The 22,674-nt window shown below is 51.2% G+C and overlaps 1 protein-coding gene across 3 annotated transcripts; it reads right to left on the bottom strand.

Annotated features, from left to right (window-relative positions):
* Positions 1-193: 193 nt before the first annotated feature.
* Il17ra (interleukin 17 receptor A) lies at positions 194-21,106 on the bottom strand. 3 transcript variants are annotated; one of them, XM_076567813.1, is made up of 13 exons: positions 20,853-21,106; positions 13,261-13,285; positions 11,599-11,745; positions 10,816-10,928; positions 10,190-10,316; positions 8,651-8,698; positions 8,376-8,539; positions 7,095-7,178; positions 6,601-6,685; positions 5,738-5,749; positions 5,438-5,539; positions 3,851-3,892; positions 194-2,916 (listed from the first exon to the last, which is right to left on the bottom strand). In XM_076567813.1, exons 1-13 carry the CDS (start codon positions 20,976-20,978, stop codon positions 1,403-1,405), a joined length of 2,589 nt encoding a protein of 862 aa, XP_076423928.1. In that variant the 5' UTR covers positions 20,979-21,106; the 3' UTR covers positions 194-1,402. The 3 variants fall into 3 exon arrangements, with proteins under 3 accessions (XP_076423928.1, XP_076423929.1, XP_076423930.1); XM_076567814.1 differs by lacking the exon at positions 5,738-5,749; XM_076567815.1 differs by lacking the exon at positions 5,738-5,749 and having other exon boundaries at positions 5,438-5,564; positions 6,608-6,685.
* Between the last annotated feature and the right edge of the window lie 1,568 nt (positions 21,107-22,674).

The following is a 22,674-nucleotide window of genomic DNA, read 5'->3' as shown; positions in this document are numbered from 1 at the left end:
CTGAGAAGAAATAGAGCTGGAAAAGGCTGATGAGTAGGGGGGGCCTTTCTCCCTCCTGGGCTGGATATGGGCCACATGCTGTCTGAGACTTGGAAACTCCAGGGCCTGCTAACGCTAGGCAAGATTTATCTGTAGGAACTCTAAAAGCAGGAACTTCTTGGCTTATGGTAAGAAGCGATTCAATAACTACACATTCTTACCAACAAAACAACTTTATTAAGTCTTCATTATTGTACACACACAGGCACACACACAAACACTGTTTTTGCTTTTCCATAGCATTTCATGGTCCTTTTCTCCCCGAAGCCTGAAGAATCGGCAGTGAACAGCATGGGACCCAGGGCATGCACACCTGTGTATTCTCTAGGACCCAAGCCTGCTGCTTCAAGAGGGCACCCCAGGAGCTACGTTTAACAACTCTCCTCACACCTTAGGTACACAGTGAGATACTTTCCTCTGATCCCGGCTGTTCTCCCCTGCCATGCCTCCCCCTCACACTACCCCAAACCTTACTCTACTCCATTACTATACCCTGAGGTAGAACTGAGGGGTCTTGGGCCCCAAGCTGCTGGCATCAGGTGGCTTCAGTCCATGAAGAACCACATGCCACGCCCCCCCCCTCCCCCGGCTGCCAGCACCTAAGCTCAGGATCTCACACGCCTCTTCCTGCTTAAGTGTGGCACCCCCATTTCTATCCTGATTTTCTCCTAACTGATCTGAGGAGACTTCTGGGTGTATCTGGCATGCAGTTTCCCCCACACACACCCCAGGGCAACAGATCCACTTAGGAACGAGTCCCCCCAGCTGCTCCCACCCTAGCCCCACAAAGCTCTCCACCCTGAGCTCTGGCTCCTTCCTAATACTCAATCCACAGGCTGCTCCCTCCCAGGAGAGCAGTTCCTCTGCCCAGACTGCACCTCTCGGGCTCTTGGGTTCTTTCTGTAGCCCCGGGCAGCAGCCCTCTATTCAGCCTCCCGCCTCAGATTATCGTCCTGGTTATTTTCATCCTTACTGGTTTTTAAGCTTCTTGGTGGCCAAGGCTGTGCATGGAACTTGTTTCTAATCCCAAAGGTACAGAACCGATGCTCCAGGAATGAGTGACCCACTTGGCTACGAGCTCCTGGAAACCGGCTGTGTATGATGACAACCAGATAAAGTAAAGCGGGGCTGTCCAGGGATCGGAATCCAAATGTCGACATTTGTTTTTCTAAGTCTTGCTATGTTGTCCACACTGGCCCTGAACTCGAGTTCAGGAGGTCATCTAGTCTCAGGCCCCACGTGCTGACACCACTATGTTAGACTTAGAGACCCACATTTCAAAGGCAGGAGCTCCCCCCCCCCCAACACACACATATACACACCAGTCCAACATACATCCTCTTAAGCACAGGATCGGGAGGCCCTAGGAGGGAGCCTGCTCTTCTGTGGCCGGTCTCCTGGGCTCCAAGCTGTCCCAGCCAGGGTTCTTCTCAAGTTCCCACAATAAAAGTTGCCGCTGGAGGCTCCTCAGATTCTGCAGGACCTCAGAAGACAGAGGCTCATCTGACTCACCCAGTTCTCGTTCCTCCTCCTCCTCCTCCTCCTCCGCGAGCCAGTCGGGGGGTTGAGGGGAGCTCCTGGAGATGTAGCCCTGGTCCGACTGCACTGACTGCCGCTGCTCCTCCTCAGAGGGGGTGCCGGGGTCCTTGAGGACCCCCACGGGCCTCGCCCAGCTCTCCTGGGCCTGTCCGCTCAGACTCTGCTCCAGCACTGACAGCATCAGGCTTTCTAACTGCTCTCTTGCCTCACTGTGGAAGTGGTCAGGTGACATCATCGGAGTGCTACAGAGAGGCAAGTCATCGGAGTCCCCGGGGAGGCAGAGGAGGCTGTTCCTCTGGGCGCCCAGCAGTGGGCAGGCCTCACTGTCCTCGGCCAGGGTCAGCTGGGTAGCGGCTCCACTGCCGTCTGGAAGAGGGACGGGTTCCACCAGCCCGGCCGCAGGCACCTGTTCTGCGGGCAGCACCACGGTTTGGAGGGTCTGAGCCCCCGGCTCGCTCTGGGGCCGCAGCAGCGGATCGAGCTTTGCCATTCCCCTCTCCTCCTCGCGGGCACAGACACTGACCCCCAGGCAGCCCTCCGGAGGCTCCCGCACCAGGGGCCGCTGTCTGACAATTGCTCCCCCTGGTGGCAGCAGTGGGTCCTCAAACACTTCCTCGTCCTGGGATGGGAGCTCCTGGTCACCTGCTAAGCAGAGGGTCTCCCGCTCAAACCAATCCGGACACTTGGTCTGCCACTCCTGGAATCTAAGCACAGCCTCCCTGAGCTGAGAGCCACTGGGGCTCTGCAGGTAATTCTCCCCCGTGAGCTCGCTGACATGGTGCATCCGGCCAGGCTCAAACATCTCCAGGTCCTGGATCCGGAAGTAAACCTCCTCAAATCTGTCCATGAGTGGGTACCTGGAGGTGATGTTGAAGAGGTCGGGGACATCGCTCTCGCTACTGATGCCGCTGAAGTAGCAGACAATGTAGGTACCGAAGAAGGCTGGCCGCTTGAAGTCCGGCAGGATCATGTTCATGGCTGCCGTAAAAAGGTCCCCAGCAGGCTTCCAGTGGTCACACCGTAGCTGGACAGCAGGCTCGGTCCAACCCAGGATGGCCTTCCACTTGGCCTGGGTGCCTCGGGAGCACAGGATGATGATTTTGGAGTTGCTCTCCACCATTTCCTGCTTCTGTCGGCCTACCCAGGTCATGACCCCCACCTCTGAGATGGTCTTCTCTTCCAGGAGGTCCAGGACTACTTCAGTGCCGCAGGCAGTGATCAGGAACTGCGCAAACTTTAAGACCACCTCCACATAGAGGGGGTGGTCGGCGGAGTAGACAATCCAGACTTTCCTGGGCTTCAGGGGCGGGGGAGTCAGGTCGGGCCCAGGGGAGATGCCTGTGAGAGACGAGAGAACACGTGCTGATCTCACGGGCTGGGCCCGGGCAGCGCCCTCCCGAGCAGTGGTTCTCAACCCTCTGGGGCCTGAACGACCCTTTCATGGGGGTTGCACATCAGATATTTCTATCACGATTTTTAACAACAGCAAAAATACAGCTATGAAGTGGCAACCAAAGTGATGTTATGGTGGGGGTCACCGTAACGTGAGGAACTGCACTAAAGGGTCACAGCATTAGGGGGGCTGAGAAGCGCTGCTCTGGAGCCAGCCTACGAGCCACCTGTACCAAAGGCAGAGTTTGGCTTCCTATCTTCAGTGAACGTGCTTCTGGGCAGGCCAGATGCTGCTACCCTGCCTTGTGATGTGAGAAATCGGTGAAGGGCCCTGCATGAAAAAGAGCCAATCCCCCTCCTCCTGCACCCCTGCTGCTTCCCCATACAGCTCTATCTGCTTGTTGGCTGATACTTTCATCAGTCTAAATGAAAAAAGAGTAAAAAGCTGGGTGTGGTGGTGCACCCTTTTAATCCCAGCACTCGGAGGCAGAGGCAGGAGGATCTCTATGAGTTCTAGGCCAGCCTGGTTACATAAGCTGTAGGCTGCATAGTGAGACCCCCAGACCTCCTAAATCAAGATAAATAAAAGACTAAAAGGTACAAGGATCTGCCTGGGGAAGAGAAACACCCACTCAGGGAAGAGTGTTCCCCACAAAATGTTCACCTTTCCTTCTCTGTCTAAGCAATTAGAAAAAGAAATCCTGGGCCCTGTGTTTGGGGTACCCCCAAAGCCCTCTCTGCATGAGGTGGATACCTGTCCTAAGTAAGGGCAGAGTCTTCTGAAAGTCTGACCTGAGACACGCCCACTCCATCTACCCAAGAACCCAGAGCCAGGCTTTAGAGAGAAAGGCAGGGCACACGCAGAGCGAGTGCTACTAACCGTCACATTTGGAGTCATCACCACGTTTCTCGGGATCAGACCCTGCAGGGAAAAGAGGACAGCTACTGAGTGAGTGCCTTATTCCTCCGAAAGAGAAACAGGGACCCGCTCACAGCTATCAGAGGGAAGTGAGGCTGAGTGACAGAGGGAACAAGAGAGCAGCCCCTCGCCCGCCCGGTGACCACAGGACACTCTGGGCCTCTGCAGAGACTGAGTCGCGTAGCTGTGTAGTGTGAGCCCCGAGTTAGCTGCTCCAGGAAGCTGTGTGAACAGGAACTACTAATGCTGCCAACACTCCATTCTGTCTCTGAGGAAAGGGTCTGTGGAGGTACAGCCTAGAGATCGTGTGGGAAGTGCTGGGCCCTTCAGCCAGCCGTGGTCTGAACCACAGACCTGAGCTGGGGTGTGCTCCCTGGCCCTTCTCTAGGGTTCCACTTCCCAGGCCTCTGTGAGCAGACTCCTCTGGAGGGAAGGGCAGTCCCCACAGGAAGCAGGCATCTTACAAAACTGCCGGCCAGAGGCAGCCCCACGGCCCTTACAACATTTCCCCCGTGTTCTGGAGATGAGGAAGGGGAACTATAGTCTTAGGCAACTGTTCCCCTTGGACACGTGACCAGGGTTCGTTCTTTCTGGTCCAGAGCGGGAACCCAGGGCCCCATGCACGTTACGCAAGCGCTCTACCTCTAATTCACATCTTGGCTCCTGAAGAAGAGATTTAAAATCTTAATTTCAATCCTCATTCTTTTGGCCTTGGCCCAGAACTGTCAAAAGACAGTCTAATGACTAGTGAGTGAGGTTTCTTCTGTTTGATTCCCTGGGGTGGGGACACTGGGACACAGCAGGAAACGTTCACAGCAGCTGGGACATGGTTCAGCAGTCACGTGAGATGTCACGTGACTCTCCCCAGAACCTCGTGGACCCCACCGTTCAGGATGAACCACAATCTGCATGAATATCGGCAAGTGCAGAAGTAGCTTCCCAGATGACTGAGACACACTGTCCCAGTCCAGGAACAGCTCAGCCTTCCAACCTGTCATGCCCGTGTTCCCTCCCGATTAAAACCTGGCCGGGAGGAGGGCACTCGGGGAGTGAACAGTTACTCTAGGCTCCGGGAGGCATCCCGTTGTACAGAAAAGGAAAAGGAGTCTAAGCTTAAGTAACTCCTGTGACTACAAAGCTGGTGGCGAGCAAGGTCTACCCTCGTGAGTTCATGGTCAAGAGCCCGAGTCTTCTCAGCCTGCTCTGAGTGTGGCTGACGCAGGGACACTCCATGTTAGCTCTTCCCGACCTGTTGATTTTAGAAACACTAAGTCTAACAACAAAAATACCACTGTGGCGAACAGCACTGAGCAAACACCATGAGCCAAGTTCTGAGGAAAGAATTCACGTTTGTTGTTTCCTTTAATCCTTACCACAGGTCACATAACAGCCATGTCTATGCTTCATTTGGCACTGAAGGGCAGAGTGAAGGGTACCCCTTAAACCCAGCATGACAGAGGTCTAGATTGACAGACAAGGCAAGACAGGCAAGAAGCGAAGACACATGGGAAAAGAGAAGAACAGGGTCAGCCCCAGCCCACTCCTTACCAGAAAGCCTCCAGGTCATGCAGACGATCACCAGGATGACAGAGCCCACTAGCAGAATGGCGATGATTGTGATGAAGCCATACACCCACAGGGGAATAGAGTCTGTGACAAACAGAACAGTGTGAGTCTGGGGAAGGGCCCCACACACCCCAGCCCAGGCTCTATCTTGTACCAAGCTACACTAACGATTTCACCCTTTGGCAGGCTTTGGGGGCAGCCTGTCTTCCTGGATTGGCTCAGGGATCAGCTGGGACCTCATGTGGTCCCTTGGGAATGACCTTGACTGTAAGAAGGACTTACCTGCAAGGGAAACTGTAATAGAACAAAAGAACAAAAGGAAATAGGGACAGGGTTACTTTTAATGATTAGCAGTCACCCAAGCCCATCACAGATGCCCACCGATGGCCTTAACCCACCACAGATGCCCACCGATGGCCTTAACCCACCACAGATGCCCATCGATGTCTTAACCTATCACAGACACTCACCGATGGTCTTAACCTATCACAGACGCCCACCGATGTCTTAACCCACCACAGACACCCACTGATGGCCTTAACCCATCACAGGTGCCCACCGATGGCCTTAACCCGTCAGAGAAACCACAAATGGCCTTAACCCTATAGTCAGGCATGGCTACACTTGGCATTGCCTTCTCCATGGAGCCCCTTAGCTGAAGCTGTAAGTGATACCTGATACCATTCTTCCCATGGGGGCCAGGCCTCCTTCCACCACAGTGCCACATCTGCCCCCATTTGATGCGCACAGGTGGCTGCCAACCCCTACAAGCTCAAGTAGGAACCTGGGGCTATGTCTTTGGTGTATGAACATGGGCAAATTAGTATCTGTGCCTCAGTTTTCTCATATATGAACTTGGCGTGTTCAAGCACTTCCATGGTACATAGTTCTTACTTTGTGAGAATAACAATCTTGTTTTTCAGCCAAGGAAACTGGGCTGATAAGAAGGGTTAAGTCCCTTCAGGTGCAGAGCTGGTGAAAGTCAGCAAGGAGTCCAACCCAGGAGTGTCATTCTGCACTCTACCTTGGCTACCAGAAGCTCAAAGCTAAATCTCCCTCTCCCGACCGTCAGGATTCCTCTCCATGGAGACAACCTTCATCCACGCTTGCCCCATATATACCAATGACAACTGTTTCTCCCCTACCTGAGGCCTTTGGGATTTCTGGGCAGTGTACAGTCACAGCGTGTCTCAAGCAGTCATTCAGGCAGCTGCTGAAGAAGGGCTGGACCTGGGGGAGCGGAGGGGGAAGCAGATGCCTATCCAAACCCTCATACCAAAAGAGGTGACCTGTGAGTCACAGGCTCTGGTTGGCCAGGCTCGGCTTTCCACATGGCTGTTGAGCTGCGGGTGGTAGTGTGTATGTACCTACATCCCAGCTGCTCGGGAAGCCGAGGTAGTCTCCTCAAGGCCAGCCTGGGAAACACGGTAAGGCCCCATCTCAACGGGCCTACGCTCCTTAATTTTCAATGTGGCTGTCAGGCCAGGTCTCCCACTCCTCAGGCTGGGAGGACCGGGAGGAGAAAGGCACCAGAGGCTCCTAGCCAGTGTGGCTGGCGCTGGCCTTCTTGCCTCCTCGCCTCCTCCTCCCTCTGAATGGAGGCCACCTGCGCATGCTCTCTTATCCTCCACCCACTCACCTGCAGGTGGTGGCGGCAGCACCAGTCAGAGTTGCGTAGAGTGAATGTGACGTTGACTCGCCGGTGGAATTCTTCTTGTCTGGGCTGGAGAGAGAGGCGGAAGCTGGGTAAGACCTTGGGGCTATACACCCACAAAAGCAGCTGCTGGGAAAGTGACCCTTTGTGGTCCAGTGCCCCACTTACAGGTATCAGAGGGAGAAACGCTTTTCTGATTTCTGGTCCAGAAAAACTGTTATTTCTGCAGGGTGACTAGCCTGTGGTGAACTTCTAAGTACACTTAGTAATGGAAATTTCCCTTTGCTCCAGCTGCTGGGGACTGGGGCACCAATCTATGTATATGCGGCAAGTGTACAGAGTACAGAGCACACTTTCTGTTCTTACCTGGCCTTATCTTAACTATTTTCCTTCTGTCTTAATCTCATTTCTTTTTAAATGTCCAAATAATTTGTGAGAGAAAGCAGAATAAATACAGGGACCAGGCAAGAGGCCTGGGGGGCATGGAGAACATGGACTGGATGGGGTATGGAAAAATGGGATGGGTGGGGTGGTGGGCTGGGCAATATCATCACTACTTTACCAACTGAGGATTCAGTCATGAGGGGATCCTCAAAATAGTTAGCTATCGGGAAAACACAGAAACTAACAAAACTTGCCACTCTAATTATTCTGCCATTTTAACCCGCCCACTACACCCCCTAATTAGTTCCCTTAACTACAAGTTTAGGACACAATTAGTCCAAGGTCTTCAAAAGCCTAAGCAAACTTTTAAGTTTAATTTCTCATATCTGAGGACTGCAAGCCTTTATCTTACATCTATTGAATGCAAATCAATTGATGTTATAAAGCCAAACCCCACCAGATTGATGGGATGAAATGACATTTTAGTTAACAACTAAAATACCTCACCACTGGCTTCAACCTACTTCTCCTGCCTGGGAGAAGACAGAGGAGCCCCGGCAAAGACACTTTTTTCTACTTTTTTCAATCGCTATCCAATATGAACTTCACCACAAAGCTTGGTAAAAAGAGAACTTGAACTTCTGCATTTAGATTTGACAGTCTAAAGCTTACTCAGCCATTCTACCTGTGGTCACAGACGATTCTCAGCAAACTGCCAGGACAGCAGAACCTGCCTCCTGAGAGGGCCCAGCAACAGCCAGCGTACCTGAGTACGGTGCTGGGCTCCGGCAACAGGGTGAGCACGGCCCAGCAGGGAGGAAGCGTGAGGGTTTGAGAGGTATTTTAATCTAGTCTGGGGGGGGGGGTAAGAAATACAGGTACCGCAGGTATTTGCTGGATGTCATCAAAGCAGCTTTGGTTCTCTGAGTGTGGAAAACTCTCCAGCAGGATCTGGTAGGGGGTGGATTCATTCCATACGATGAAGCTCACTCGCAGCTCCTGGGTGTCCAAGGTCTCCACAGTGATGTTGGGATCCCAGAGGCTGCCTGCCATGGGCGCAGGGGAGGTTGGGAATGAGGAGGGGTAGGTGTGTCCATGGGCAGTGTATTGTGCATGTTAATGTGCCCAGGTCAAGGTCTCCTAGGCCAGCCAGTTACCTGAGCTCACACATGGTGTGGTCATCTTCATCCGGGGGTCCTCACAGTCTGACAAACCCAATAAAAAAGAAATCAGTAAGTTTCTGCCTTTAGAGAGTTTGTTCTTGGAGATTTGGGGGTTTTGTTTTGTTTTTCTGAGACAGGGTCACTCTACATAGCCTTAGCTGTCCTGAAACTTACTATAGACCAGGCTGGCCTCGAACTCACAAAGATCCGCCTGCCTCTGCCTTCCAAGTAGTAGTGAACCGCTATGCCCATCCTGCTCTTGCAGATTTTTGACACAGAAGCCAAGATTGCTGTGCCTCTGAGGAGCCTGTTCAAAGACATTCCCTCACTCCCAGCTCCAGGCCCAGAGCGCTGCCCCTGGCCAGAGATCCCATCAAACTGGGGCAGCCTGACTCCCATCTTAGGGGGCCTCCCGACTCAAGCATACTCCTCCTGAGCTCAGAGCCTGCTTCACGTGGCCAGAAGTCCCTGGCTTACTCCAGTTTTCTCCCATACACACCTTTCTGCCTGTTACACTCGGGAAGCCCTGCTGTCCTCCACTGCGGCTTCGCTGATTCTCCACACACTATCACTAGGTTCTTACTCAGGACCCCGGGGTGGGTGCCGAGAGTCAGCATTTACCTATTCATTCATTCGTTCCTTTTTTCTTTTTCTGTTTTTGCCCACAGAACTGAGGATCAAACCCAGACAGGTACCTTGCCACTGAGCACCTGGGAATCAGTGTTTGTAACAAGTTCCCAGGGCAGGGGAGGAAGGGAGAAGTCTTTTGGCAAGTACTTATTGAGCCTCCTGTGTGTGATGTGGTCCTGGGCACTGCACAGGCAGTAGAAATTACTGCTTTCTGCAGATTAATTCTATAGATGAGACCAGTAAAAGCGAATTGGACAACATTTAGCATAGGGTGAGGAGCCGTCGCCATCTTTAAAAGGCCTTTCTTGAGCTCGGGTGTGGCTAAGTGGTAAAGTGTGTGCAAGGCCCCAAGTTCTCTCCAGTCATCAATAAAACAAACAAGCAAACAAAAAAGACATAACTTCCTGACTACCTACTAGGTACAATGAGAAATGATGTCAGTGATGGCCAAGGTTCTGGGGAAGGCTGAGACATAAATAACACAGAAGAGATGTGGCTCAAACGTGGCTGGTGGTGGCCACAGACGGCATGGACTGGTGGGGCAAGAGAGTAGGCTATGTGGATGGATGCCAGACAAATGCAGGTGGGATGTGGGGGAGAAAAGAAAGGGAGAGAAGCTGAGTCCAGGCTGAGTGCACAGGCCACCACCCTTCCAGGATGCGACATTTTCTGGGATGGAAGTACTTCTCTGCTAGAGGGAGGGGCTCTGGTTGCCAACACATCCCTGGGATCTCTCTACATGTCGTGCTAACAGAGGACAGACTGCCTTCAAGACATAAGGCTTCGGCCCCAGCTGGAGGCACTCTAGGCTCTGATCTGCAGCCACTGTGGAGCAGGCTGGATTCTGCTGTCTGAGCCCCCCAGAGCCCAGGACCAAGTGGGCACTTGGCAGGGCACTCTTACCAGGCACAAAGATGATCTTGGACTTGTGGTTTGGGTCTCCATCAGGGATGGGCTTGGGCAGGTGATGAACGGTCACCTCATACTCCTGGCCAGGATCTACCACAAAGTGGCTGAAGGAAAACCGCCACTGAGGACATGGGAAGAAGAGGGGATCGGATGGGTCACATGACACCCTCACCCACTTGTATCCAAAGTCCCAATCTCACACCTCCCCACAATCAGCCAAAAACCAAACAAAAGGATAATCACAGAATCCAGAATTAGAAGCATAATCATTGTCCTTTCTACCTGTTTAAAAAGATGAATCAGTAGACAGCCATGCCATTCGCATGCTGAAGAATGATGGGGGTTGGACACACATGGACACACACACACACACACACACACACACACACACACACACACGATGAACCAGGCTTACAGAATGCCTGGGTTCCACCCTCAGCACTACGAATTAAAAAACAACAGCTAGGTCAAGTGGGGGGCATAATAATAAGCAAGGGTGGGTGTGCCAGGATCCATTCCTCACTATGGCTCACAGCAGGCAGCCATCTTGAACGCATTCTTTCAGTTAGGTGTACCTTTGGGGCACTTAGGAACACAGTTCAGTTGGGTTGCCTTCTTACCCGCCTAGAATGATGCTGAAGCTTGGACAGAAACTCATATTCAACACACAGCCGTTCGTTGGTGTTCAGCTGCAGGATGGACAGCTCTGCGCCCTCAAGGAACAGGATGCTGGCTGTGGGCCAGGGAGGAGAGGGGCTCAGAGATGCAGACCAACCACACCCCCGCCCCAGGGGGTAGCACTTCCCCATGGCCCTCTTACCTAACTCTCCACTTCCCCACTTACAGAAAGTACCTTCTAGCGGGACAAGGACAAGGGACACTCTATACTAGGAAGTAGCAAAGACTCTGCAACTATGTGGTCAGAGCCCTGGCAGCAGGATACAGTGTCAAAGACAGCTACCTCATCCTCTCAGACTCCCGGATGGCGTCTAGGGGCCTACAGAGAGCACTTGCTGCCCTCCCATCACAGATCTGGGGCTTGCCCTGTTTAGAAATTCTGCAGTCATTCACCCCTAAAGAGGTTTGTAGTATGTTTTAAAAAGTGCTGGCTCCTAAGCTAAGAGAAAAAGCAGGTGGCAAACTGCTACCATTTCTTTTCTAGCAAATATTTGGAATTATTTGTATAATGAACCAACGGTCTTTTCCTTTTTTATGTAATAAAAAGTTGATGCAAGGGAAGGCCTTTCATAAAGACAGTGTGAACAGAAGATACCTGTGGGCATTCATCTAACACTGGGAAAGCTCTCACTGTGTTAATGATGGAGCTTTCCAGAACCAAACATGAGTCAGCCGTGGTCTCTTCTGAAGAGCAAACCCAAGCCCTGGCCGATGTGGCCACTCACCATCCGTCTGCAGGGTCCACTCAATGTGCAACACAGGGACCAGGTCTCCGTGTCCAGTAGACGAAAAGTTCAGCTGGATGTGGATGTGTTTCGGGGAAGACGGGGTCAGGTTTCGAGGGTGGATCCAGCTGTCATCCAGGCAGGTACCTGGCCAGAAGATCAGCTATCAGAGCAGCCAAGACCCTGAGATCCTCTTCGAGGGTCCTGAGAGTTGCTACGAGTTCCAACATGGTTCACACTCTACAAATGTTCTCAATTGTTGTTGGTTGTTTTTATTCTTTTGTTCTTTTTTTTTGGGGGGGGGGCCTGCCAACAGCTCCCAAATAAAACACACACTGAGGCTTATTCTTAATTATAAATGCCCGACCTTAGCTTGGCTTATTTCTAGTCAGCTTTTCTTAAATTAACCCATCTACCTTTTGCCTCTGGGCTTTCTCCTTTCTCTTACTGTTATATATCTTACTTTCACTCTTGCTCCATGGCTGGGTGTGTGGCTGTGTGGCTGTGTGGCTGGCCCCTGGTGTCCTCCTCTCCTTGTTCTTGCTCCTCTTTATTCTCTCTGCCTACCAGCCCCGCCTATCCTTTCTCCTGCCTTGCTATTGGCCAGTTCTTTATTAGACCAGCAGGTGTTTTAGACAGGCAAAGTAACACAGCTTCACAGAGTTAAACAAATGCAACATAAAAGAATGCAACACATCTTTGCATCATTAAACAAATGTTTCAGCCGGGCAGTGGTGGCGCACACCTTTAATCCCAGCACTCGGGAGGAAGAGGCAGGTGTATCTCTGTGAGTTCGAGGCCAGCCTGGTCTACAAAGCAAGTTCCAGGAAAGGTGCAAAGCTACACAGAGAAACCCTGTCTCCAAAAAACAAAACAAAACAAACAAATGTTTCATAGCATAAATAAATGTAACACATCTTGAAATAATATTCCACAACACTTAACCTTCCAGCTGTGACCTTGGCCAGCTCTCTGCCCAGCCTGCTCTTTTCTAATGCTGGTCTGGGATGCCCACAAAGCTCTGGGTCTAAAGAACATTTGGGCCAGAGCTCTAACAGTTACAGAGAAACTCTATGTCTTGAAAAACCAAAAAAAGACACTGGGGAGAAGAAGGGTTTTGAAAAGAAGCAGTCAATGGAAATGGGGGCCCAGGAGGGATGTTTTGATTTGTCATGGCCCCCAGTTAGCACCGACAACTGAAGTGTATGCCTCGTCATTAAGACAACAACTGGGACTGAGGACTGTGGCTCAGTGGTGAGTGTTTGTTTGTCTGCTGTGTCTGAGGGCCTGGGTTTTACATCCAGCCTAGGAAAATACTTCTCAGAGACAAACAAACAAACAGGTAAACAAATTAAACGAGAAAAAGAGCAAGCCAGCACCATGGATGCCCATGACAAACTGAACAGATCGGTACAAAGTCAGGCGGACAGGGTGCGCCCCCCAGGCGACATCCAAACCCCAGGTGGCAGCTGGGCACGGCGCGGCTTTTGTATAACGAATGAATGAAGGTTTTCCACAAGAAGCACTGGTGCCTGGATCCAAGATGGCCCTGCAGATGGTGACCCCCATCCAGAGCACGCAGGAGGCTCCTGCGGAAGTCAGCAGGAGGCCCTCACTTCATTAACAGAGCAGAAAAAAGTGGAACAAAAAAAGAGGACTTACTATTCTTGACCCTGCAGCTCAGCTCCTGCGGGAAGAAAGCAAGTGGTGATTACAGATGAGAAAGAGCAGGCTCCCAGGGGCCCCGCCCGCCTGTCAGACCCATGAGCGCAGTTCCCACAACCCTCCTGCCTCCTCACATCTCGCTTTTGGGAGCTGCTCTGCCCTCAGGTAACTGAAAGTCCCCTAGGAGCATTTTTACCCTCTGTCTAGTCAACGAGAGGGTGTGTGGTAGGCAGACAGGAAACAGAATCGGAGGCTTATTTATTTATTTATTTATTTATTATTTATTTATTTATTGGCTTCTGAGACAGAGTCTCATTATGTAGCTTTGGCCGGCCCAGGGTTTGCTATGTAGACCTAGATGCCCTGGAACTCACAGAGATCAGCTTGCCTCTGGTTCCTTGAGTGCTGGAATTAAAGGCCACCAAACAGGGCTGGAATTGGAGGATTTTTGAGTAACTGTTATGAGCTGGGAATTTCAACAACAACAACAAAAACAAAATAAAGCCAAATAAACAACAGAGAGGGGTGTCTGGCAAAGAAGGACCTTAAATTCTGAGGCTTCCAACATTTCTAAGAGGTGAAGGGTCAAATTTACATTTTTTGTTTGTTTATTTTTTCAAGACAGGGTTTCTTCATGTAGCCCTGGCTGTCCTAGAACTTGCTTTGTAGACCAGGCTGGCCTTGAACTCAAGAGATCTCGCACACTCAACAAATACGCCATACTCAAAGCCTCAACTTCAACATTAAATCAGAATATCCTAACACCAAGTTCACAGTGTGGCTGGGAATTAAACTAACCATAGGAGTAAAGACCCAGGGCAGGGTATGGATGTGGAGGTGGTAGGGTGACCCTTCACTTCACCAACACTTTAAACACTGGGCAGGGGTTCTCAGCCTGGGCGTTAATTTAGTCAACACCACAGTGCTCTGACTTCGTTAGCATGCAGCTCACGGAGCCCTGAGAGCATCATGTGTAGCTCGGCTGGCAGGAGTGCTCAGAGAGCCACCTCCTTGACAGTGTGAGACCCAGGTGGGGACCTCCTTTAGAGCTGGCATCTGGCACTTCACAGTCAGTGCCGGCAAGGCAGCAAGGGGAAGCCCTGGAATTCAGGCTCTGCCATTGCTGGGTCTCTGAACTACCCAGATTGGCCCAAGCTGTCCTGTGGCCAGAGTCAGCTATGAAGCTGAAGAAGAGCTGGATAATGGATGCAGAATGATGCACCGTGTGTAGGATGGGTACCAACACCCGCCTCCCTGGAGGGAGCAGAGTGCAGGACTCCGGGCAATGTGATGCCCCAGGGTTCATTCACAAAACGGGTCAAGGGACAATCCTGATGTCATGCCAGGATCCATTCTGAGTCTTCTATTTCATCTGCGTCCTGCCTGTTTAGGAGACCAGTTCACATGCCCTTGGGGTTCAGACTTCTTGTACCTAACCCAGTCTTTTGTGATGAACTAACTGTCCTTCACTGTCCCTGGGCTCACACCACAGCCTGCCGAATGTCCCTTGCAGGTTTAGAACAAGACCCATCTGGCAGTCTCTGCTCACTCTGACAGACGAACACCACACTGTCTCCCGAGATTACCTCCTTTCTTCCCATGTGGAACTCCTGGGAAGCGGACACACGGGGACAGAAACAACCCTTGAGATCGGGAACTCTTACAGAAACGGCAAACATGTATACCCCATTTGGGGTAACTCCCTACTACCCACCAGTAGCTACTTAAGACCCAGGGCAAGATGGCACCTATTCTGACAAGAAGAGGAAGTGGGAGGGGTTAGGAAACACTTGTCTGACAAGTGTTCCACAGCAGACACACAGCTTGATAGTTCAAGTGCGGCCGCTTCCGTCTTGCCGGTGATGGATGGATGAGCATCTATGATGGGAGTGGGGAGAAGCGACCAGAAAAGTTCTTATCCAAGTACACCTGTGGCCTCACCAGAGACAACAGCTGCCTTGCTGTAACAATACTAAGCCGCAAATCCAGCTGTGATGTAAATGTGCTGGTGAGGAGCAGTCAGGGGGAGGTGATGTCGGCTACTAGCAGCAGGTAAGTAAAAAGCACATCACAAACAGGAGGATCCATCCCAAGTGACTGCCTTGGAGCAGGTTCAGGTGGGATGTAGGGAGCTATTGTTTTAAATATCCCAGGAAAATTTAAAAGAAACCCCTATATTACTTGATAAAAATGATTTAAATATGGAAGTTTATGATATTAATCTAAGCAAAAGGTTTTAAAATGAGATAAGCACATGAAAATGTCATTTAGAGAAGGAAATAGGGCTCTTTTTTTCCCTTGTAATTAAAAAATTATTTTATGTGTATGGGTGTTTTGCCTGCATGCATATCTCTGTGTCACATGCATGCCTGCAGCCTGCAGAAGTCAGAAGAGGGAGTAGGATCCCTTGGAACTAGAGTTACAAGTCGTCATGAGCCACCACATGGGTGCTGGGAGAGAACTCAGGTCCTCTGCAAGAGCAGCCAGCGCTCTTAACCACCGAGCCACCTCTCCAGCTCATGTTTGTTTTTTTGTTTTTTTTTCCTTATAATTCAGTTCCAATACAGAATTTACACTAATGTACACACATGTAGGTACGTGTGGAAGCCAGAGGCTGATGTCAAGATCTCCTCCTCTGTTACTTCTCTACCTTCTTCTGTTGTTGTTGAGAGGCAGCGTCTCACTCTACCTAACTGGGGTTTTGAGACAAAGCCTCTCACTGTTCCAAGCTGGCCAGTGGGCCCCAGGACCGGCTTGTTCCGGTTTTCGAGCACTGGGTTGTAAGTGCAGCTGCACACCCGGCTTTTTATGTGGCTGCTGGGATCTGAACTTGGGCCTTCTTGCTGGCTAAGCAAGCCCTTTATCCACAGAGTCAGGACCTCGGCCCTGCAATTCTTTGCATTTGTATTTGTATGTGTGAATGCACGTCAGCACACATATGGAGAGGTCAGAGGTCAACTCTCAGGAGTCAGTTCTTTCCTTTCACCCTGTGGATCCCAGGGATGGAACTCAGGTCATCAGGCTTGGAGGCGAGTGCCTTTACCCACTGAACCACCACAACAGCCCTTAAATTATTATTTATTGCTTTGTTTGTTTTTTTTTTTTTGGAAACATCGTTTCTCTCTGTTCCCTGGCCCCTGTAATCTTCCTAATAACATAAAATGCATTTGATATCATCCTTGGACACTACTAATAGAAACCTTGTTCTGTCCAGTAATTTTCTCCCCAGCCGCTTCCTTAATCCTTTCAAAACTCCCATTCCTAGGACTAAGAGTATCATTCAGTAGGAAGTGGTTAGGACATGTACAGCCTGGTTCAATCCCAACCACACACATGCAGCATGGACATCACCCCAGACACCAACACCAACCAACCACTCATTCAACCAAAATAGAAAGACAAAAAGTATCATTTATTGCTGGGCTGTGGTGGCACACACCTTTAATCCCAGCACTCAGGAGGAAGTGGCAGTTGGCTCTCTGAGTTCAAGGCCAGCCTGGTCTACAGACTGAGTTCCAGGACAGCCAGGGCTACACAGAGAAACACTATCTCAAAAAAAACAAAACCAAACCAAAAACTAAACGAAAAAAAAAAAAAAAAATCATTCATGAGCTACCTCTTCATGAAAGGCTTTGTTGGCCGTCTTTTAGAAATTCAAGAATATGGCCTGGAGAGATGGCTCAGAGGTTAAGAGCACTGGCTGCTCTTCCAGAAAAGCTCCTGAGTTCAATTCCCAGCACCCACATGGTGGCTCACAACCATCTGTAATGAGATCTGGTGGCCTCTTACACCATGCAGACAGAACACTGTATAGATAATAAATAAATATTTTTTTAAAAAAAGAAAGAAATCAGAGAATATTCAAAATGATGATGAGATGATGATAGCAGCTAATACTTACTAAAGTGCCCTTTTTAATCATTATTTTTCAGTGTGCCACTACACTTTAAACTGTGATGCTGGCAGCAGTTTATCTCATCCGTGGCTACATCAAGAGGCTACACAAAGCCACTGATGGTACCATCCAGGCCTGTGTGTGTGTGTGTGTGTGTGTGTGTGTGTGTGTGTGTGTGTGTGTGTGCGCGCGCGCGCTCTCTGTGATGCTCACACGAGCACAGGCACCTACCGGGACATTTTTTTAGAACCTCTCTCTCCACTGTCAGGCGATTCACACCTGTGGCACAGGGCAATCAGCCAGGTGGCTCCAGGTTCCAGAGCTACAGTAAGCGTGCTGTGCTCTAGAACCATGCCCCAGCACTGTTACCCGGACTCCCAGGAAAGGGATGTTTACAACATGCAGGACGATTAAAAGAAGAAGTGAAAGACTGTTGAGCTCTGGGCGGCGAGCAAACCTTACCAAGAGCCCAACGCAGGTTGGTGGAACACCCCGGTGCACACAGCCTGAGGTCTTCACCGACAGGCTAGAAAGGAGAACACGGGGAGGGCTGCAGCCCAAGGGACGCCGAGACTTGCCCAGAGCCTGGTCTTCTGACTGGGCTCCAGGCTCGCTTGCTGATTGCTAGCTGATGCCAGGGTCTTCTGCTAGCGGACCAGCCTGACAAAGGCATGGGCAGCCAGGGCTGAGGGCCGGTCAGCAGGAGCAGGACCTGCTCCCTGCCCATCACATCGCTGGCACGGTAGCTTTGCCTACAGGAGAGCGTCCACCATAGGAGCACCCACGGAACACAACTCTTTCACTTAGGGAAGGGTGGTAAGGCTGAGCGCGGCTTCCGGCAACCGCAAGACAAGAGGGCGATGCCAAACAGCCATCCCACCACAAGTCAAAACCACAGGCGCTCAGGAAAACGAACTGATAATGGTAGCATACATCCTGTCTCTAGACGGTGTGAGCCTTCATGCTCTCCTCAAGAATGGCAGTTAACACCGGACCTGAACCGTAAGAAGCCCAGACAGGCCAATGAGAAAGTATCCAGGGGAACACGATTATTTATGGTGTCTCCGTGGTTTCTTGGGGAGATCAGTCACCCTGTTTTGACGTGCAGGCAGCCAGAACAAGTGCAATGGCCTGAAGAGCAGGGGAACCGACCCTTTCTTCCTCTATGCTTTTTGTACTTTCATGCAACACGTTTACCAAGCCCCTAGGCTGTGCGGGCAGCATGGAGCAAGGAACAGAGCAGGTATGCTGAAGCCTCCTTCCAGTCACAGTCCCTGAGAGCCAAACCAGTTTTCAAGTCATTTTCTTACGTTTAGAAAGTGGCAGGCTCCCTCTGAGATGTCTCCTCCAGTCCTCCCATGGTGGAAATAAACCACACTGTGTCCACTAAAACAGTGTGTGTGTGTGTGTGTGTGTGTGTGTGTGTGTGTAAAAGCGCGCACTCAAGCTTACAGTGTGGGTTTTTTTTTTCTTTCTTTCTTTCTTTCTTTCTTTTTTTTTTTTTTTCAGTTCTGGAGATGGAATCCAGAGACCACTGAGGCACACCCCTAGCTTTAGCCTCTTTTAAAAAGGACCAGCCAACAGGGAATCTGCTGTGGAGTTGAGTTGTCTTGTGAGCCGCCAGCAGAGGGGAAGAAAGAGAAGGGAGGCTGCAGAGAAAGGGGGTCACCAGCACCTCTCCAATTTTTTGGAGGCTGGAAAGGTGGATGATTCAGCAATGAAAAGCAGTTGTCCTGTAGAGAGCCTGAGTGAGATTCCCAGCATCCACATGGTGGCTCTCAACAGTCTGTAACTCTAGTTCCAGGACATACAATGCCCTGTTAACTCAGTCACCAGGCCCACATATAGTGCACATACATAAACAAAGGCAAAACACTCATAAAATTTTTTAAAAAAATCTAAATTAAAAATAAAAACCAAAACCGTACAGTGGTGGCACACGCCTTTAATCCCAGCACTCGGGAGGCAGAGGCAGGTGAATCTCTGTGAGTTCAAATTGAGGCCAGCCTGGTCAAAAAGTGAGTTCCAGGACAGGTTCCAAAAGCTACACAGAGAAACCCTGTCTCGAAAAACAAAAATAAATAAAAATATAAAAACCAAACCAAAAGACCAACAACGAAAAGCAAAACTTTTAGGATTGTGACAGAAGCCCAGAGCATAGGCTAGCTTTTGTAGACCTCACAACCCCTGAGCTCAGTTCTCACCCCCTCTCCCTTTCCTGCTCCACAGATAACCACATCCTCCAGCCATACACTTTACCCTGCCTCGCCTAGGGACTTTGGCAGAAGGAATGAACACTTTAAACTGTTTCTGAGGCTCCCATTCTGGAACAGAACCACCCGAATGTCTTTTCAATGAGAAACAGCCCAGCTGGAAGTTATTTTCACAACCTCACCGGGTCGTACAAAAGCACTTGCTCCAGGCTGCCTTGCAAGACAGTTCCCACATCCAAGACAACTTCACCCTGGACACTGGAGTCCCAGAAATTATTTCTCTAGTCTCAGTTTACTTGGATCTGGAAGGCCCTTGGCAAATGACTAGCCACAGACAGCCATTCTCTGTGTTGTGACACTTCTGCCTTGTCTGAAGATGTCACTCTGCTTTGCCCAATATGGGGATCACTAGGACATTTCCCAACAGCCCTCAGACTTTTTAAAAACACAGGGTTGTTTTTTTTTTTCCCTGTGAAATAGTCACCCTCTCTCCACCCTCTTTTGGTAAATCTACAAAATTAGATAACTATCCTTTTGTTTCACATCCTCTGACTCAGCTACTGAACACAGTTTCTGGGGTCAGCAGTGGAAGTGGAGGGGAAGGGGCTGGGAAAACCAGCCGAGGAAAAGAAGGCTTGGAGGGAAGAAAAGTTTATTTGTGGGACAGGCAGTCTGTTTCGCACCGGTTACTTTTGTTGTTGTTGTTGTTGTTGTTTTTGGTTTGGGTTTTTCTCAAGGTTCAACCGACAGGGGTGTGTCAGTTTCCTACGAACGCAGCGGGGGGTCCTCCTTGGCAGTCACAAATTGGCAGGCTCCCAACTCGGCACACTGCACGTGTTAAAACTCAATCCTAGGATTCCCGGTTCTGGGACACACATGGTGGTGGGGAGATGGGATGGGCGGTATCTGTCAGCCCTCCGCTGGTGGCCAGGCCACATCCTGTTTGATTCCCCTGGGCACCGGACTTGCCCGAACTACTAAACCTGTGGGGACCCCCCGAGGCCGGGTTGGGGCGGCTGAGCCTGGTAGAGCTGGAGGATGACTTCCCGGCATGAAAGCATGGAGTTGGGTGCCTGCCCAAACCGGTTCAGCTCTTGCTAAGGACCCTTCCCCAGGTCCCTGCCCATCCAGGGCTGCCAGTCGCTGGTGTCTCCGTCTCCCAATTCCGAGGCCCCGACGGAATTTGTCACTCGCGCCTCGCGCGGCCGGTGACACCGCCGCCCGCGTAGTTTCCCTAGAACTCCCCTCTCATTCCGCACTCCCAGTCACTGCCAGCGCGCCTCCACGTCGCGCTCACACCCGGGCCTCCTCCGAGTCCCTCCCCAGGCTCGCCGGAACCTGGACCGCCCACCCCTTCGCATCCCCGACGGCCCTCAGCACCTTCGACAGCTCTTCGCACTCCCGACGGCCGTTCCCACCGCCGCCGTCTCCACCACCCCCGACGGCCCCAGCATCCCCGCTCCGCCCGGCTTCAGTCTCACCTCCTGCGCGCAGACCGGAGCTGGGAAGTCCAAGAGGCGCGGGGAGGCGCGGCCCGGGGCCAGCACGCTCAGCAGCAGAAGCAGCCGTCCCAGCGCGGGCCCGGGGACGACCCGCGGAGTCCCCATGGCCCCGGCACTGTCGCGGAGCGCTCGCGGCTGGCTCGGCCGGACGGCGGGGTCCCGCGATGGGCTGTCCCAGCCCTGGACTGGCGCTCGTCTGCCTCTCACGGCCTCCTTCCCCGGGCTTCCGGCTCCTCCGGGGGCGGGGGCGGGTGAGCGGGTGGGCGGGGTTGGGGCGGGGCGGGGCTTCCTCTGGCCCCGCCCCCGCCGCTGCCCAGGTGCGCTCTCGGCCTCCTCCGCTCCGCAAGGACTGGAGCCTTTTACCAAGCCCCGCCCGCCGCCAACTTGCTGTGGAGTCGGACTGCCGTCGCCGTCCTACCTCCTCGTTTACTCTCACCCTGTCCAGATCGATTTCTGCATTCAGTCATTTTAGTCTAGTCCCCGACTCGGGACTCAAGGGAGTCTGTTTCCTCAGTCTCTTTCCACTCCGTGTTTGATGCGTTGTGACGCTGTTAATAGAGAAACGAGCCCGTCTCGTTGTCGTAATGCTCATTTGTTCTCATTTTTCTGTACATCTTTCTAGTCTTTGATGGCCAGACCATGAAGTTTAAGCCACATTTATCAAGTCCATGAAATTCTGTAGTTTCTCCCTTTAAGCTTTGTGTCATACATTCGCACACTCAACAAACACCGTGAGATCTGTTTGTGCCACTCAAGGAGGATGCAGCGCTAAACGGCTGCACGCAGTTTTGTTTTGTTTTCACACTTGCGGTAATGACTTACATATAGCCTTTTCTTGAAGTTGCATAGTAAGTTAAACACAAATTGATCCAGGTTTTTCTATTTTTGTCTATCTAGAAATTTTAAGTCCAAGGACCTTACGGTAGTTTAGAGTATGACCTATGACCTTAAACAATAAAATTAGAAGTATTTGGAAAGTAAATGAGCCCCATTAACGGAATTACTCTAACTAAATACAGAGCTCTGAAATGTCAGGCAAGTAAAAAACAAAACAGACAAACAAAAAAACCTGGACAGTGAGTTAGTCATCTCACGGCTTGAGTAAAGGGAACACATCGTTCTGTTTGCTTTAAAACAAATGTTGGGGGCTCCAACATTGCTGAATGGGAAGGATTAAAAGTGGATCAGAGGAGGAAAGTGGAGACAGTCTGTGGACACAGCTCTTTCAGGGAGCCTGGCTGTGGGGCACAGCAGAGCGCAGTGTGGCTGGGTAGGGGCTACAGCAGGAGAGCTTGCTTCCATGCTGATAGAGGTGCAGAGGAGCGGAAGCTGAGGACTAAAGGGGGGTGGGGGGCTGAGTAGTACAATGGACAGGGTCCCTGAGAATGCCTGGGATGTGCTCGAGAGCCCGCTGGAGAGACTGGGCTTCCCAGCACTGTGACCAGGAGGTGATCGAAATGGTGAAAACTGGTTTGTGGGTTTGGAAGGAAACAGGGGTCTTGGGTGGTGATTTCTGTGCTTTCAGCTTTGAAGCAGGAGATAGAGCGCAAAAGCCAAAGGTTGGAGGCTTGGGAAGAAAGGAGAGGTGTTGAAGCTGCTTGGTGAACAGGCTGATGATGGCTTCTCCCAGATTCAGACATTTGTAACCCTGGAATCCAGGTGCGTATTGAAGAAAAGGATAGATCCAGACAGGAATAGCACCAGGGCCCCGGATTATCCTTAGAGCAGGTGCCTGAAACCAAAAATCATACCTTGTAACCCGGTTATCTTTATATTCCCTTTGGCCTGGCCAGCCAGTGGG

The sequence above is a fragment of the Peromyscus maniculatus genome, chromosome 3 (genome assembly GCF_049852395.1).
Source record: "Peromyscus maniculatus bairdii isolate BWxNUB_F1_BW_parent chromosome 3, HU_Pman_BW_mat_3.1, whole genome shotgun sequence".
In the NCBI taxonomy this organism is placed as follows: Eukaryota; Metazoa; Chordata; class Mammalia; order Rodentia; family Cricetidae; genus Peromyscus; species Peromyscus maniculatus.
Note: the sequence above shows the minus strand (reverse complement) of the source record. Positions and strands in the feature narration are given on the sequence as shown.

Coding starts and splice junctions, on each gene's coding strand:
- Il17ra (XM_076567815.1), bottom strand. CDS start 20,978: ATGGGGACTCCGCGGGTCGTCCCCGGGCCCGCGCTGGGACGGCTGCTT. Junction 10,929..11,598: donor GTGGACCCTGCAGACGGATG/GTGAGTGGCCAC, acceptor CCTGGCCCACAG/CCAGCATCCTGTTCCTTGAG. Junction 8,699..10,189: donor CAAGATCATCTTTGTGCCTG/GTAAGAGTGCCC, acceptor TGGGTTTGTCAG/ACTGTGAGGACCCCCGGATG.